This window comes from Ambystoma mexicanum, chromosome 12, assembly GCF_040938575.1.
Source record: "Ambystoma mexicanum isolate Mex_15411 chromosome 12, UKY_AmexF1_1, whole genome shotgun sequence".
Classification (NCBI taxonomy): domain Eukaryota; kingdom Metazoa; phylum Chordata; class Amphibia; order Caudata; family Ambystomatidae; genus Ambystoma; species Ambystoma mexicanum.
The window spans coordinates 1,112,176,417-1,112,189,190 of record NC_090936.1 but is presented as its reverse complement, the minus strand read 5'-3'; the positions used below and the strand labels follow the sequence as shown (position 1 = coordinate 1,112,189,190).

The 12,774-nt window shown below is 46.2% G+C and overlaps 1 protein-coding gene across 2 annotated transcripts in view; it reads right to left on the bottom strand.

Moving 5' to 3' along the window:
• Positions 1 to 440: 440 nt before the first annotated feature.
• ATP5F1C (ATP synthase F1 subunit gamma) overlaps positions 441 to 12,774 on the bottom strand; it is a 112,267-nt gene continuing 99,933 nt past the window's right edge. For both annotated transcript variants that reach the window (XM_069629677.1, XM_069629678.1), the window contains one exon: positions 441 to 573. Coding sequence is in view for 1 of the 2 variants with exons in the window: in XM_069629678.1 (XP_069485779.1) it covers positions 570 to 573 (4 nt within the window). In the remaining variant the exon portion in view is untranslated. The remainder of the gene's footprint in view (positions 574 to 12,774) is intronic.

Below are 12,774 nucleotides of genomic sequence, written 5' to 3'. Positions count from 1 at the left end.
CAAAAGAGTAGGAACAGTTCAAACAGTCAGATTACGAACATATTGGCTATCACAGAAAGTACTACATTGCCAAAGCTAGGTGGCAACCACCAAATGAGGCTTGGAGGATTTTATACTGCATACAATATGTTATGCATGAAACCTTTGTTGGCTTTCTTTTGTCACAGTAGAACGAAAACTATTAAACAAAAACATCATACAAGATTTGGAGTCTCTCTTAGAACAATAGTGCCTGGATAATGCACATTTGTCATTCTCCACCTCAACTGTGGATATCAGGCTTGGCCACTGAAACTATCATCCATGCACACAAAAAGTATCATGATTTGTATATATGTATAACTCGCAATACTAGATTGCTCATAAGTAACCAGGATGAAAACATTATGCAACATTTGTTTTTCACAGTGGCTTGACACAGGTCACAGAAACCAATACACTTCCAAGTAAGATGTTTTATTGTAATATAATTTACAAAATATGTTGTATTCTTTTCCAACAAATCCCTCACAGGAAGATGGACCAATTTCTCTTTCAACGTGGAGGAGCAGGTTGAGCAGTGACCCGCTTTACCTGGAATACATAAGAAAAATAAAACAAAAAGATCAACCAAAGATTTAAATGCAGTAATGGGCTCTGAAGAAACCAAAAATCGGTTATGTTTGGAATTTACAGAATTGATTTGCAAATTAGATCATAAGTAATCTAAATATGTTATTTCCATTGCTTTGCAGTTCATTTAATTTAAGACAGACTATATTGGACAGACCGTAAACAACCAAACAGTTCAGGAATGACAAGACAATGAACAAAAAAAAAGAAGTGACATCAGAAGTGCTTGGTTAAGCGAATTCTGAAGGATGGTCACAATTTTGCTAACTGGGCGCTTGTCTTGAGCACACAAAGAACAGTTCTCTATAAGATTTCAGTGCAATACGCTAAAAGCACGGATATGTATGGTATTTATGTAGGAACAGGTCTGAAGCTACAGTCATTCAAGAGTAAAATGAAGTAACAGAAAACCCTCAGCCAACTGTGCACAAAGTACATATTGAGCAATTAAGATCTATTCCCTAAACAACTTTAGCTTTTAGGTAAGACCGTGAAAGGAAAGATGCCAGATGGTGGCTCTGCATGGAAGAGAACCACTGCATATCAGGGCAGAGCCTGCTAACTTCTTTTCCGGTCAATTGATTGAACAGCCATCAGATGTCTTGATCTGGCTGGTCTCAAATCATTGATCATAAGTGAAGGGTTTGTAGAATCTTAAAAGATGCGATTATCATAAAGACAAACATATTATTTGGTACTAATTATCAGACTAATGGGAAGCTACCAGAGAAAAAGAAGGAAAAAGCTTCCGAGGAGTCATCAGTTAGGGAACCAGAAATTGTGTGTGTTGCCACACATGAATACATTCTAGAAAAATCCCCCGTCAATGCTGCATCTAGATGTCCAACTCTTTAAAAATAGAAAATTCAAAATTCTGATGACATTCTGGTAGATGAACCCAATCAGCTGCACAAGGCTCTCACAGCTTAAGACTGATAGACGGGCAATTACGGAGCTATTTGATGAAGATTGCTTCTTTTTATTGCAGGCTCCCCATTATCTGAAATTAAGGGGAAAGAGATTTGATTGGATTGGTTTCTGGAAAGTTTGCACACCTTTGATAGCTCCAGGATGCTCTCAAGAAGTAAAGGAGAGAATTAAGTCAAGTCTGTTAAGAGTTTGACAAGATGCCAGTGGACCAAAGTGAGGTGAGGTTCCAATCAATACTTCAAAGGGAAAGATTTTCAAAAACCTTTAGTCCGCTTCAAGGTGAAGGGGTAGAAAATCTAGGCACGTGAGCCTCGAGCACCAAGTGCTTTTGTCTACCTAGACCAGTTGCACCGAACTTTCTGTGCATGTCCCTAAAACACATTGATCATTATACACCAACTGTAACCACAACTATGGCTAAAATGTATACAAATGCAGGTGCTACATTATATTATGCTTGGAGCATAGGTATATCACTAAAAACAAAAAAAAAGTAATCTGATATCGAAAAAGTGTTTGTGAGCAGGACTTGAAATGATGGGTCTATGGCAGTAAATATTCAAACTTTATGCTGAGACCCATTAACCCCCCCCCCCACACCTGAGTAAAATGATGGCCAAGCCCACCCAAATGCCACTACTGTGTATGCTACCTATTTAAACCAGTCCCCGTACCTCCATTTTATGGAGCCTCAAACCCCTCTTGAGATCCTTTGTGCCCCACTGCACTCCCTAGGGGGCTTGCCCCACATTTTGAAGACCACTGGTCTATGGTATCACCTACTGTGAACAGCATCCAAGTCTGAATAATGTGGAGCTAGTAGTATTTAGAAGGTGCAGCAAATTAACATCAATTTGAGACTCAAGTAGTGTCAGATTTTCCATCAATTATAATAAAGCCAGCCATTGAGTACACTTTGGAATGGTCCAAATGCATTAGGGACTGCTGGGTAGAATTTTCATTTCTGTGCCAATTCCCTTTAACCTGAGAAACCCCCAGCTCTTTTGCTGGACTCAAGGATTTTTAATGTGTACTCCTGGGTGAGTGAGACTTCTTTCTCAATCTCTCATGTGTTTTTTTACTAGGATGTCTGTGTTTCGTACTGTTTAATGGAGTTTGGTTAACTCCATAAGCATCTGCTTTTTGCATTGTGACAGCACCTTTCTCAGTGCCACTGACAAGTCCCTTGGACTTCTCTTAATGCAAGTACATTTTCTTGAGTGAACTACTGTTCCCAAGAATAGTAACATACCCCTGTCTTACTTATCTTGTCTTTTGTGGGTCCAGCACTCACCACCTTATGTGGAGTGCTGTGGAGGTTACATAGTAACTCCTTTAACCTACCCCTCATTTAACATTCCGTTACACTAACTCGCTTGAATGGCTTGTGGCAGTACCTTGTGCCATGTATCTACAGGCTGATGCCTCAGCTGCAGTACAGCACCCAAGGGTGACAATTTTCCCAAAATGGCCCCGGTCTTCCTTTTTTGCCATTTCTTGTCAGTTTCTTCTGGGCTTTTACTCAGTTTGAATCTAGTTTGGGTCATTTGTGTGTTTTGCCTTGAAGCGCGCCCAGGCCCCAGTGTGTCTAGAAAGGTAGGAGGTGGGGGAGACAGGGTCCCAAAACTTCCCTGTTTTGTCTCTAGGTGAAACCAGTTCTGATTGGCCAGCTCTAACTTTCACAAGTGTAACAGCTTGAAACCACACAGTGATTTTTCATTCAACAAACTCTCTAACTTTGTGCAAGACTTGCTATCTAAGAAGTGCATCAGCTCCATAGACTCAGCTCCAATAGACTTTGGCTGTACTGGCTCCCTACAGACTTCTATTCCATTGACTGATTCTTACTGTCCCTCATAGGTGATGCATTGGTATAAACTAATATTGCTGGGAAAGGTTTTTATCTAGACTTCAATTGGAAGATTTAAAGTGCTCAAACGCTCTGCGAACCGGTTTCAATCCACTAACCTTTAATTTCTGCCAACCTCAGAATTCACAAAGTGTACAAGTGATCGATAAATGCCATTACTTTTATTTTTATATTTTTTTTAACTTTATTTTTGCATTTTGATGGCACATGCATACATAACACGCCCGAACTGCAGGCTACATAACTGTTGCCGTTGCCCCACTCGCGCCCGCCCCCTCCCACGTGTACATTTCGCTCAGTCGGTCCCATTATGCAGCGAGCTTCTGTTGAATTTTAGTTCTCCGGGGAACTGTTTTGTGAAGACTTAGTCGGTGACTCAGGGGAAGCGACACTGGAGGGAAGATATGAAATGTATGGGCCCCAAATGTCCGGGGGCCTCGCATGCAGGGGCAGTGTTTTTATGAATTCAGTTTCTTGGCAATAGAGAATGTCTCCTCCAGCCCGCTAGCGTAGGAGGTGGACCCCGTCCCCATGTCATAGCTGTTCTTCAGCGCGCTAGTACCAATAGTACATTTGATAGTTTTCTAACTGGAGGTGATAGGGATTTTGTCAACCCAAGGAGCGCCACTATTGGAACGTGACCCAACTCCTCGCCAATTATTGCTTCAGTTTCCCCAAGTACATCGGACCAGAATTTGGCCCCCGTCGGGCAGCTCCATGCTAGATGCAGAAAGTCAGCGTCAGGTGACCCACATCTGCTGCATGATGCGTTTGACTCTGGGTGATGTGTGTTCCTCTTTTTGGGGGTGTAATATGTTTGGTGTAGGAAATTGAAATGAATTTGTTTAACGCGCGAGTTAAATGCTAATTTTTGTGTCTGTTGTATATAGTACCAGTCTTCATCTGGAATGGGCATTTGTAGCGATATTTCCCATCTTGCTTTTATTTTGGGATTTGATTTCCGTGTGTGCTTAATAAGGGTTCTATAGATAGATGAGACCAATTTGCCCTCCCCTTGTGCCTGGATTGCTCCGTGCAGCAGCTGCCACGTCGGTGCTGGTTGTGGGAACGAGGGGAGGAGGTCTTGCAAGGTGTATCGAACTCTAAAGTATATGAATATATCTAGGGAGGTGGCGCTACCTTTCTCATTTGCTTGTTGAGGTGTTATAAAGGTATCTTGTGTGAAAAGGTCGCCTAGTGTACTTATTTTGCATTTGTCTGCCCAGTTTAGGAACACTTTTTCCGCAGTAAGAGGGACCCCGGGGATGAATTTGACGGGGAGTAGAGGCGAGTATCTGAACTGTATCTTGTATTTTTGGGCCATTTTCCGCCATATTGTGTATGTGGATTGCACTATGTTCAATGTCGTGTGTGGTACTGGTTGTTTACTGATGATCACGGCCCTCAGCAGATCGGGCGAGGCCAATGCTCGTTCGACCTGTACGTGTGGTCTTACGAACTGGGACGCATACCAGTGGCTAAGAAACTGGGCTTGGGCTGCCCAGTAGTATCGTTCCAGATCGGATAGCGCTAGGCCGCCTTTGGTGACAGGGAGTATGAGGGAAGTGTATGCCACCCTTGCGGGTTTACCCGCCCAGATGAGGTCTAGAACCAAACTTTTCAAACTCCCCAGGAAGCAACGCGACAAGATAGGGATGTTGTAGAATAGATACAGTAGTTTGGGGGGGATTACCATTTTCACCAACAAGGCCCTTCCCCAGAGGGTGAGAGAAGTTTTTTTCACCGGTTGACCTTTTCTCTTAGTGTTCTCTGTGTGTTTTCTTAGTTATCTTTAAATATGTCGTGATGGTTCAGGGACATCAGGATCCCCAAATAACGGACGTGGAATTTTTCCCATTGAAGGTTAAAATCGTCTGTAAATATTCTGGTCTTGGTGTATAAGGGGAATACGATTGATTTGGTCCGATTTATTTTTAGCCCTGAAACCGACCTAAACTTTATTATTTCACGCATAATCGAATTAAGATTTTTGCTGGGGTTTTGCATGTACTCTGTCGTCAGCATAGAGGGATATTATCAAACGGTGAGGTCCTATTTTGAGCCCTCTCTGAATTTGGCGTTCTCTGAGGCCTGCCGCTAAGGGCTCCATCACTAGCGCGAATATCATAGTGGATAATGGGCATCCCTCTCTGGTGCCGCGTTGGAGATTTATATATGCTGACCGAGGCGCCCCCAGTGTGATTGCCGATTGAGGTTGATTGTAAAGAAGCGAGACCAGTTTGACATACTGTTTCCCCGAGTCTGAGCTGCTGTAGCACCGCAAACAGGAAGGGCCACTCGACGGAGTCGAATGCCTTTTCGGCCTCAAACAGCTATGCCACTGCCCGTTGATCGGGGTCCAGTGCTGCCAGAACCCCGAACATTCTACGTATCCCGAATGTTGTGTTGTGGCCAGGCACGAAACCTGCCTGATCTGCAAGTACCAAAGCGGACATTAATGGGAGTAGTCTGTTCGCGAGGATTTTTCCAAGGATTTTGTTATCAAGACCCAGTACAATTCTGTATCGTTGAGATAGTTCCGAATCGCCTCGGTGTCTGTTGGGTGCCTGGCACTGTATAGCTCTTGGTAGAATGCTCTGAACACTTCGACTATGTCTTCTTCTTTAAGTAGTATGTTTCCTTGTGGTGACCGGATACTATCCACCCTTGTTGGTTTCCTGTCAGCTGCGATGAGACGTGCAAGGAGAGCCCCAGGTTTCTGAAGTTGAGAAGTTCTTCTTTCAACAGTGCCTGGATGTGATCCGAATTGGTGAAGGTTTGCTGCTTTTCCGGGCTTTTCAGGTGAGTTTCGCTGGTGCCTAGTTCCCGTCGAATTAATTAGTTTCAGAATTCCGTTTTCCTTAGCCAAACAGACTCCCCTTACATAACATTTGAGTGACTCCCTTAACACCCCTGCGGAGCTGACAGTTCCCTGGTTAATTTCAAGGAAGGTGTTGATTTGTTGATTTTCTCTCATAGTTCCGTAGAAAATACTTGGTCTGCAAGTGATCTGGGTTTTAAAACGCCAATGGGGAGGCCGTGGTCTGGTAGCCGGGAGGTTGCATTAGAGTTACTGTGGCGTGATCCGAGAATGTTTTGGGGAGTATTTGGCAACTGCCCCATTGCCAACTGCTGTGTGAGGAGACTAACAGATAATCGATGCGTGAGCTCGTATTATGAGAGCTTGAGTGATAGGCATAGTATCCGATTTCCCAGTTTTGATTTCTCCATATATCTAATAGGTCGAATGCTTTGCAGATCTCTTGCACTTGTAGGCTGGCCTTGGATGGGTTTGCTGTTGTTGACAGTGACTTGTCTTTCTGTGGGTCGATGTGTGTATTCAGGTGGCCCCCCCCAGATTATGGTTAAGTTGCGCACTTGTGCTAGGCGGGACAACACCCAGTTGAAATTGTTTGCGCTGTCTGTGTTGGGGGCGTAGGAATTGACAAATACCACTTTTTCTCCCTCCACAATCCCTTGTACCAGGAGTGCCCTTCCTTTGCTGTCTTTTTCCATTTTGATCAGACGAAAACATAGTGATGAGTGAATGAGAATTGCAACCCCCCTGGCGTAGGATCAGTAAGAAGAGAAAACGGTGGCATCCCCAATTGCGGGCCCAGAGGTGTTCATTGTGAGGCAGGAGATGGTCTCTTGAATCATTGCCACCTCGATCTTTTGACATCTGAGCAGTTGCAGGATCTTATGCGTCTTGGCAGGGACATTGCTGCCTCTGATATTCCAGGTTGCTAGTTTGAATTGGCACAATGGTGTTTTATGTGGAACCCGAATAAGGGTGTAGCTGTTGACTTCTCATTGATGATGCCCCGGTGCTTAGGCCGACTGGGACGTATGGGGTCTTCTTCAGTCATGTAGGGGAGTGGGGAGTGGCTGGGAGCCACGGGGCGAGGTCGGTGGCCATGCGACGGTGCATGACGTGCACTTTGAACAACAACATTAAAATAACTTTCCTTGCACGGGCAACCCCCAACTTGTCCCTTTGGAACCCCCCCCATTAAGAACCAAAACGTGCTGCGCACGGGGCGCAGGTGACCCTCCAAGACTTAGGCCCCCACCTCCCAGTTGCGAGAATTGACCTGATGGCTTGTTTCAGTATCACTTTGGACCGCACTTCGGGTGCTTGTCAAGGAGGGATTTGCGCCGCTCTTTCTCTTCTTGCAGATCCGGCCTTTTGGTTAGCAGGTTTACATCCCTGTCTGTCGAGGAATTGTGTGGCTTCCTCGGGGAAGTTGAAGTAGTATGTCTTTCCTTCGTGCTGAATGCGCAGTTTCGCAGGGAAGAGCATTGAATAGGTGATTTGGTCATTGCGCAGCCTGTATTTAACATGGGTGAACGACCTCCTTTGGGCTTGGACTGATGGAGGAGTCCGGATAAAACTGAATGTCGTCACCATCGTAGTGGAGTTTGCCCATCTCACTTGACAGTCTTAAAATCGTGTCCCTGTCCTTATAACTTAAGTGTTTGGCTATGATCGGGCGGCGAGTTGTCCCCGGGATGGGTCTGGTTGCAGGGATCCTGTGGGCTCTTTCCACCGCAAATAATTGCGACAGAGCAGTGGGGCCAAAAAGCTCAGTGCATAGTTTCTCAATATGCTCCTCCATTTTGATTTTTAGCCAGAACTGTTTTCATTTGGCCCTCCAGCGTCGGGACTCGTGTGGTAAGGGCTGATGCGCCGTTGTCCAGGTCAGAGACCCTTTGTTCAACAGAGTCTAACATGTTGCTGTGTTTATCGAGGCGGTGTTGCAGCAGGTCCACCTTGGACGATAGCAAATCGATCTTGCTGTCTAGGTTGCCTATCCCTAAGTCCATTAAGATCTCCCGAATGTCTGGCTGTTGCGGGTGTTCTTTCACTGAGGGATTAGCTGGGGATTCAGGGCGGCTTTCCGATCTGGGTGCCTTGGGTGCTGGGCCCGCATCGAAGTTGGGCTTTCTCTGGGACTTGTCAGTTTTCCCCATCTCAGCGCTGGTGGATGTATGGGTTCTACTCGGCTGTTTGTCCTGTGCTGTCTAAGGGAGGGATGGAGTTCCCGGTTATTGCGTTTTAAACCTTGTTCGTGGCTCAGGAAGGATTGGTCGTGTCAGCTTTCGTGGATGTGCCTGGTTACTGCGTGAACCCTGTGGGGCGCTAGGAACCCGCCGCAGGCTTGTGCACGGCTGCGGCGCAGTCACGCCACGAAGATTTCACGTGGGTGGCTGGTGGTGTTTAGTAGCTGTTTGTTTTGGGGACAAGTTCTTATCCCTGAGGAGGTTCCGCTGTCTCCTGGTGTTTTGCAGGCAAAATTACGCCACTGCGCGCCGCACCAGGAAGGGCCTGGACTGAGATGCGTGATGTGTCTTTATGGCCGGGCGCTTTCCTGAGTTGGCGGGGGTGCCTTGGGGATCGGGGAACTCTGCCAGGTGTCCCCCTTTCTCCTCTCCCGCTTCTTGTTGGCCTATTGTCCTGTTTACTTTGTATGCCCCTGTGTGATATTGCGGGCCTCCTGCCTCTCATCTGCCGGTGTCCGCTCCAACGCAGTCTTTATGCTGGTTGTGGGATCGGTCCTTGCAGCTGCTCCACAGAGCTGATGGGATGCGGCGCCGCCACGTCGAGAAGATTCCATGTGGGGGACCGGTGGCGCTTAATAGCTGCTTGTTTTGAGGCCTGGTTCTTATCCCTGCGGGGACTCCGTTGTCTCCTGGTGTTTTGCATGCAAAATTTCGCCGCTGCGTGCTACACCCGGAGGGGCCTGGGCTGGGGTGCGCTTGTGTCTTTATGGCCCAGCGCTTTTCTGAGTTGTACCACAGGGAGCGGGGACCTCGGCTGGGTGTCTTCCTTTCTCCTCCCTCGCTTCATGCCGCCGGCTTACTGTCCCGTATACTTTGTATGCCCCTGCGTGATTTTGCGCGTCTCCCGCCTCTCACCTGCCAGTGTCCGCTCCGACACCGTCGCTATGCTGGTTGTGGGATCGTCTTTGTAGCTGCTCTGCAGGGGAGGGGGGAAAGCGCCACCGCCGTCCCGCACGCTCGGGATGTCAGGCTGTGCGCAGCCCGCCACGGGCGAGAAACGTGTAACCGCTCGGCGCTGCGGGACACGGGGGGCTGCACACAACGGGCCAACTCCAGCAGCGCCGCCCTCCGGCGCCTCCTCCCTGCGAACGCTGGACCTGGCGGGGCCTCGTAGTTCAGTTCACGGCTCCTCCTGCTTATGCCCGGGGGTGTGTTGTTGGGCGGCCTGGTAGTCACGATCGTGCGGCCCGCAGCACTCTGTAAATATCTCGTGGAAGACGATTTGCTCTGGATTTTCGGCAGGGATGAGGTGCCGCGCTGGGGTAATGTAATTCTTGCCTATTTGGGGATTTCGCCTCAGGATAGCAGCGATTAAACAGGATTCATGTGGGAGGTCGTTGAGAACTTACAGGGGAGCCGTCATCTTGTATGGCCCTCTAGCGCCCTCATAAATGCCATTACTGTCCCAATAAGTGAAGTCACCTCAAGGTGTAGGAAGTGTGTCGAGTATCTACTTGCTTTGGGTTGATTCTGAGAAAGTATTTTGAAGTGCATTTTTATTGTTGCACATTGCCCTTTTTAAAGAATGCTTATTTGAAAATAACAGTTAATTATTTTAACTAAAAACCTTGAGTGCAAGTGCTATTTGGATACTTGTATAGGTGGATTTCATTACTACAGCTCACATTTACCCCTCTTGAGATAAGTCTGGCTGCTCAGTCACAATACCGACTTGTGTAGTACAGACCTATACCAAAAGGTGGATCACCCAATACAAAGAGAACAAGGGTGGTGTAGTCTCCCACAGGGTTACTACATCAATTCTTGCCTAACATTCGTTGAAGAGGATATTTAGCTCCTTTCTGAACCATAGAAGCGTGGGGACTTCAGGGTGACAGCCGTGTAGATGATTTGAAGTTGATAGTGGGTAACTTTGCAAGTCTTTTGATGAATCGTGCTGCAGCACGCATGACCTATCTAAGGAATACCAGGGTAGTCGCCGGAAGGCCTTCCAAAAGGGCACTGCCACCATTCAGGAGGGAGAGGACCAAGGGCTGGACAGCAGATCTGAAGCCGTTTTCTGGGAAGGAGGGCTCGATTTGCCACACGAGAGAAAGATGGTACAAAGTGGTGTGCGTCTTTCTTGCTATGTGCGGTTTGAAGTGGTGTCCGTCAATGTCGACCCAAGCGACTTTGCATGGGTGTCCAACTGGGGTGTGAAGTCCTTTAAGTGCATAGCAGAGAGCCAGGCATGGATGTCGGGTTGTTCGATGTTGGTCGAAAGTAGGAATTCAGTCTTGGAGGGGTGAAGCTTCAGGTAATCAATGAACATCCATGCCTGCATCAATGAGAGGCAGGGGTTGAACCGACGGAGGTCTGTTAGGTCCGTTTTTTGAAGTATTACACATTTTTTAGAAAAACCATGCACCCGAGCGTACATGACTCCACTATTACTATAAACCTGTATCACCAGAGTATATAGTAGCGTAGACAGAGCAGCCAGGCTTATCTTAGGAGGGGGGAGTGTGTTAGGTATGATTTTCATATCAATGAGAAATCTTCCTGACCTGTTTCAACCCCAGAACGCTTTGCTTTACTCGTGGATTATTTTTCCCTGTACCACAGTGAATTTTTTTCCCCACATTCCCAGATCAGCTTACTTTTTTATGGGTGTCATTTTTAGACGCTCCTTTATTTTATCCGCTGACGACTTTTGGCATAAACTGCCCATTGTTGCTTTGTTGCCCTTTGGGCTCCCCCTTTTAAATTTTCTCTGACTAACCTTGTGAGAACTAGTGTTCCCAAGGATAGAAAGGATATTTTATCCTCTCTAAACTTTAAGTAACATCAGCACTCCCCAACTTGTGTGGATTATTGGGGAGATGCAATGTATCCCCTTTCTCATTTTAACTAACGTTTGTGTCACAGGGACAAGCTTACCTTTAACAGCTGGTGGCAGTGAACCTTTTTATTAATTAGTGTACCTTTAGCATGGGCTGTTTCCACAGCCCTGATGAAAGGCACCCATGGTTGCTAATTTTACCAAAATAGACAGTCTTCATTTTTCACCATTTTAGTGTTTGTCCTTTCTTGTTCCAGACCTTTATGGAGGAACCCATCCAATCAGACGTGCAACATTCAAACTCGGGGATTGCCAGTCCTTTCAGGATAGCCAGCCTCCCAGTTTGAACTGGATTCTCACAGGCAGGCTGGAGTACAAAGGGCTGCAGAGTTATGGACTCCGCCCTCCCCTCCTGCCTTCACAGAAACTTTGGAGCCTAGGCAGGCTTGACCAAGATCTTGCGCCTAAAAAAAATGGGCATAAAGGATTTCCCCTCCCTGGAGGTCAGGGTGATGGTATAAGAAAGGACAAGGAACACTAATATGGCAAAAAGGGGGATACTGGGGCCATTCTGGTAAAATGGGCACCCTCAGGTGTCTTTACCGCAGATGTGAAAACAGCACACGGTAAAGGTGCACCGAATTGGTAAAAAAATAAATTAAAAAAAGGTCCCTGCCACTAGCCATTTAAGGTAAGCTTTTCCCTGTGACATAATTGTTCTAGTGAGAAAGGGGATACAATGCATCTCCCCAGTACTCCACATAAGATGGGGTGTGCTGGTTTTCACCTAACAAAATGTAGAAGGGATAGAAATATCCTTTCTCCCCTTTGGAACTGTAGTTCTCACAAGGTTAGGCAACCCTGTAACAATACAAAAGGTATATACCGAAAGTTGTCAGGGGATAAAACTAAAAGGCACTATGGAGAGTCTTAAAAAGGACACCCATAAAAAGAGTAAAAGATTCTGTGAGTGTGGAAAAAGGTTCCCACTCACCGAGGTATAGGGAAAAATAATCCACCAGTAAAGCAAAAAGTTCTGGGGTTCTCACAAGTGAGGTAGATATAGCACCAAGGTTAAACTCTTACCCAACACTTTGAAGCAGACTTGCGTGTCATCTGTGTATTGGTGAACGCGGATGTTGTGTGGCGCGAAAAGTGTTCCATGGACTGAAACTGTGGTAAGCTTACTAGGCTTTTCTAATATACAAACAGCAGCCAAAAGACTCCAAGCTTCTTTCATTCCTGGAATTGGCACATGGGTTCTTCACCACATTTGGTTATAAAATTGAGTTGATTGACTAAACGGGTACTGGACAGTTTTCTGAACGCCAGAAAATTCGAATTATTTGGAGATACAACTGTAACTTGATCTATGTGTCTGGTGCTTTGTGAAACATCCATAACAAGCATTTTTATTTGTTTACGGAAAGTAACAAACGTTGTGTTTGTAAGCTACTTTCAAAATAACATGTACAATTCATAGTGCAGGTGTTCCGTTTCAAGAGACACTGTTAAA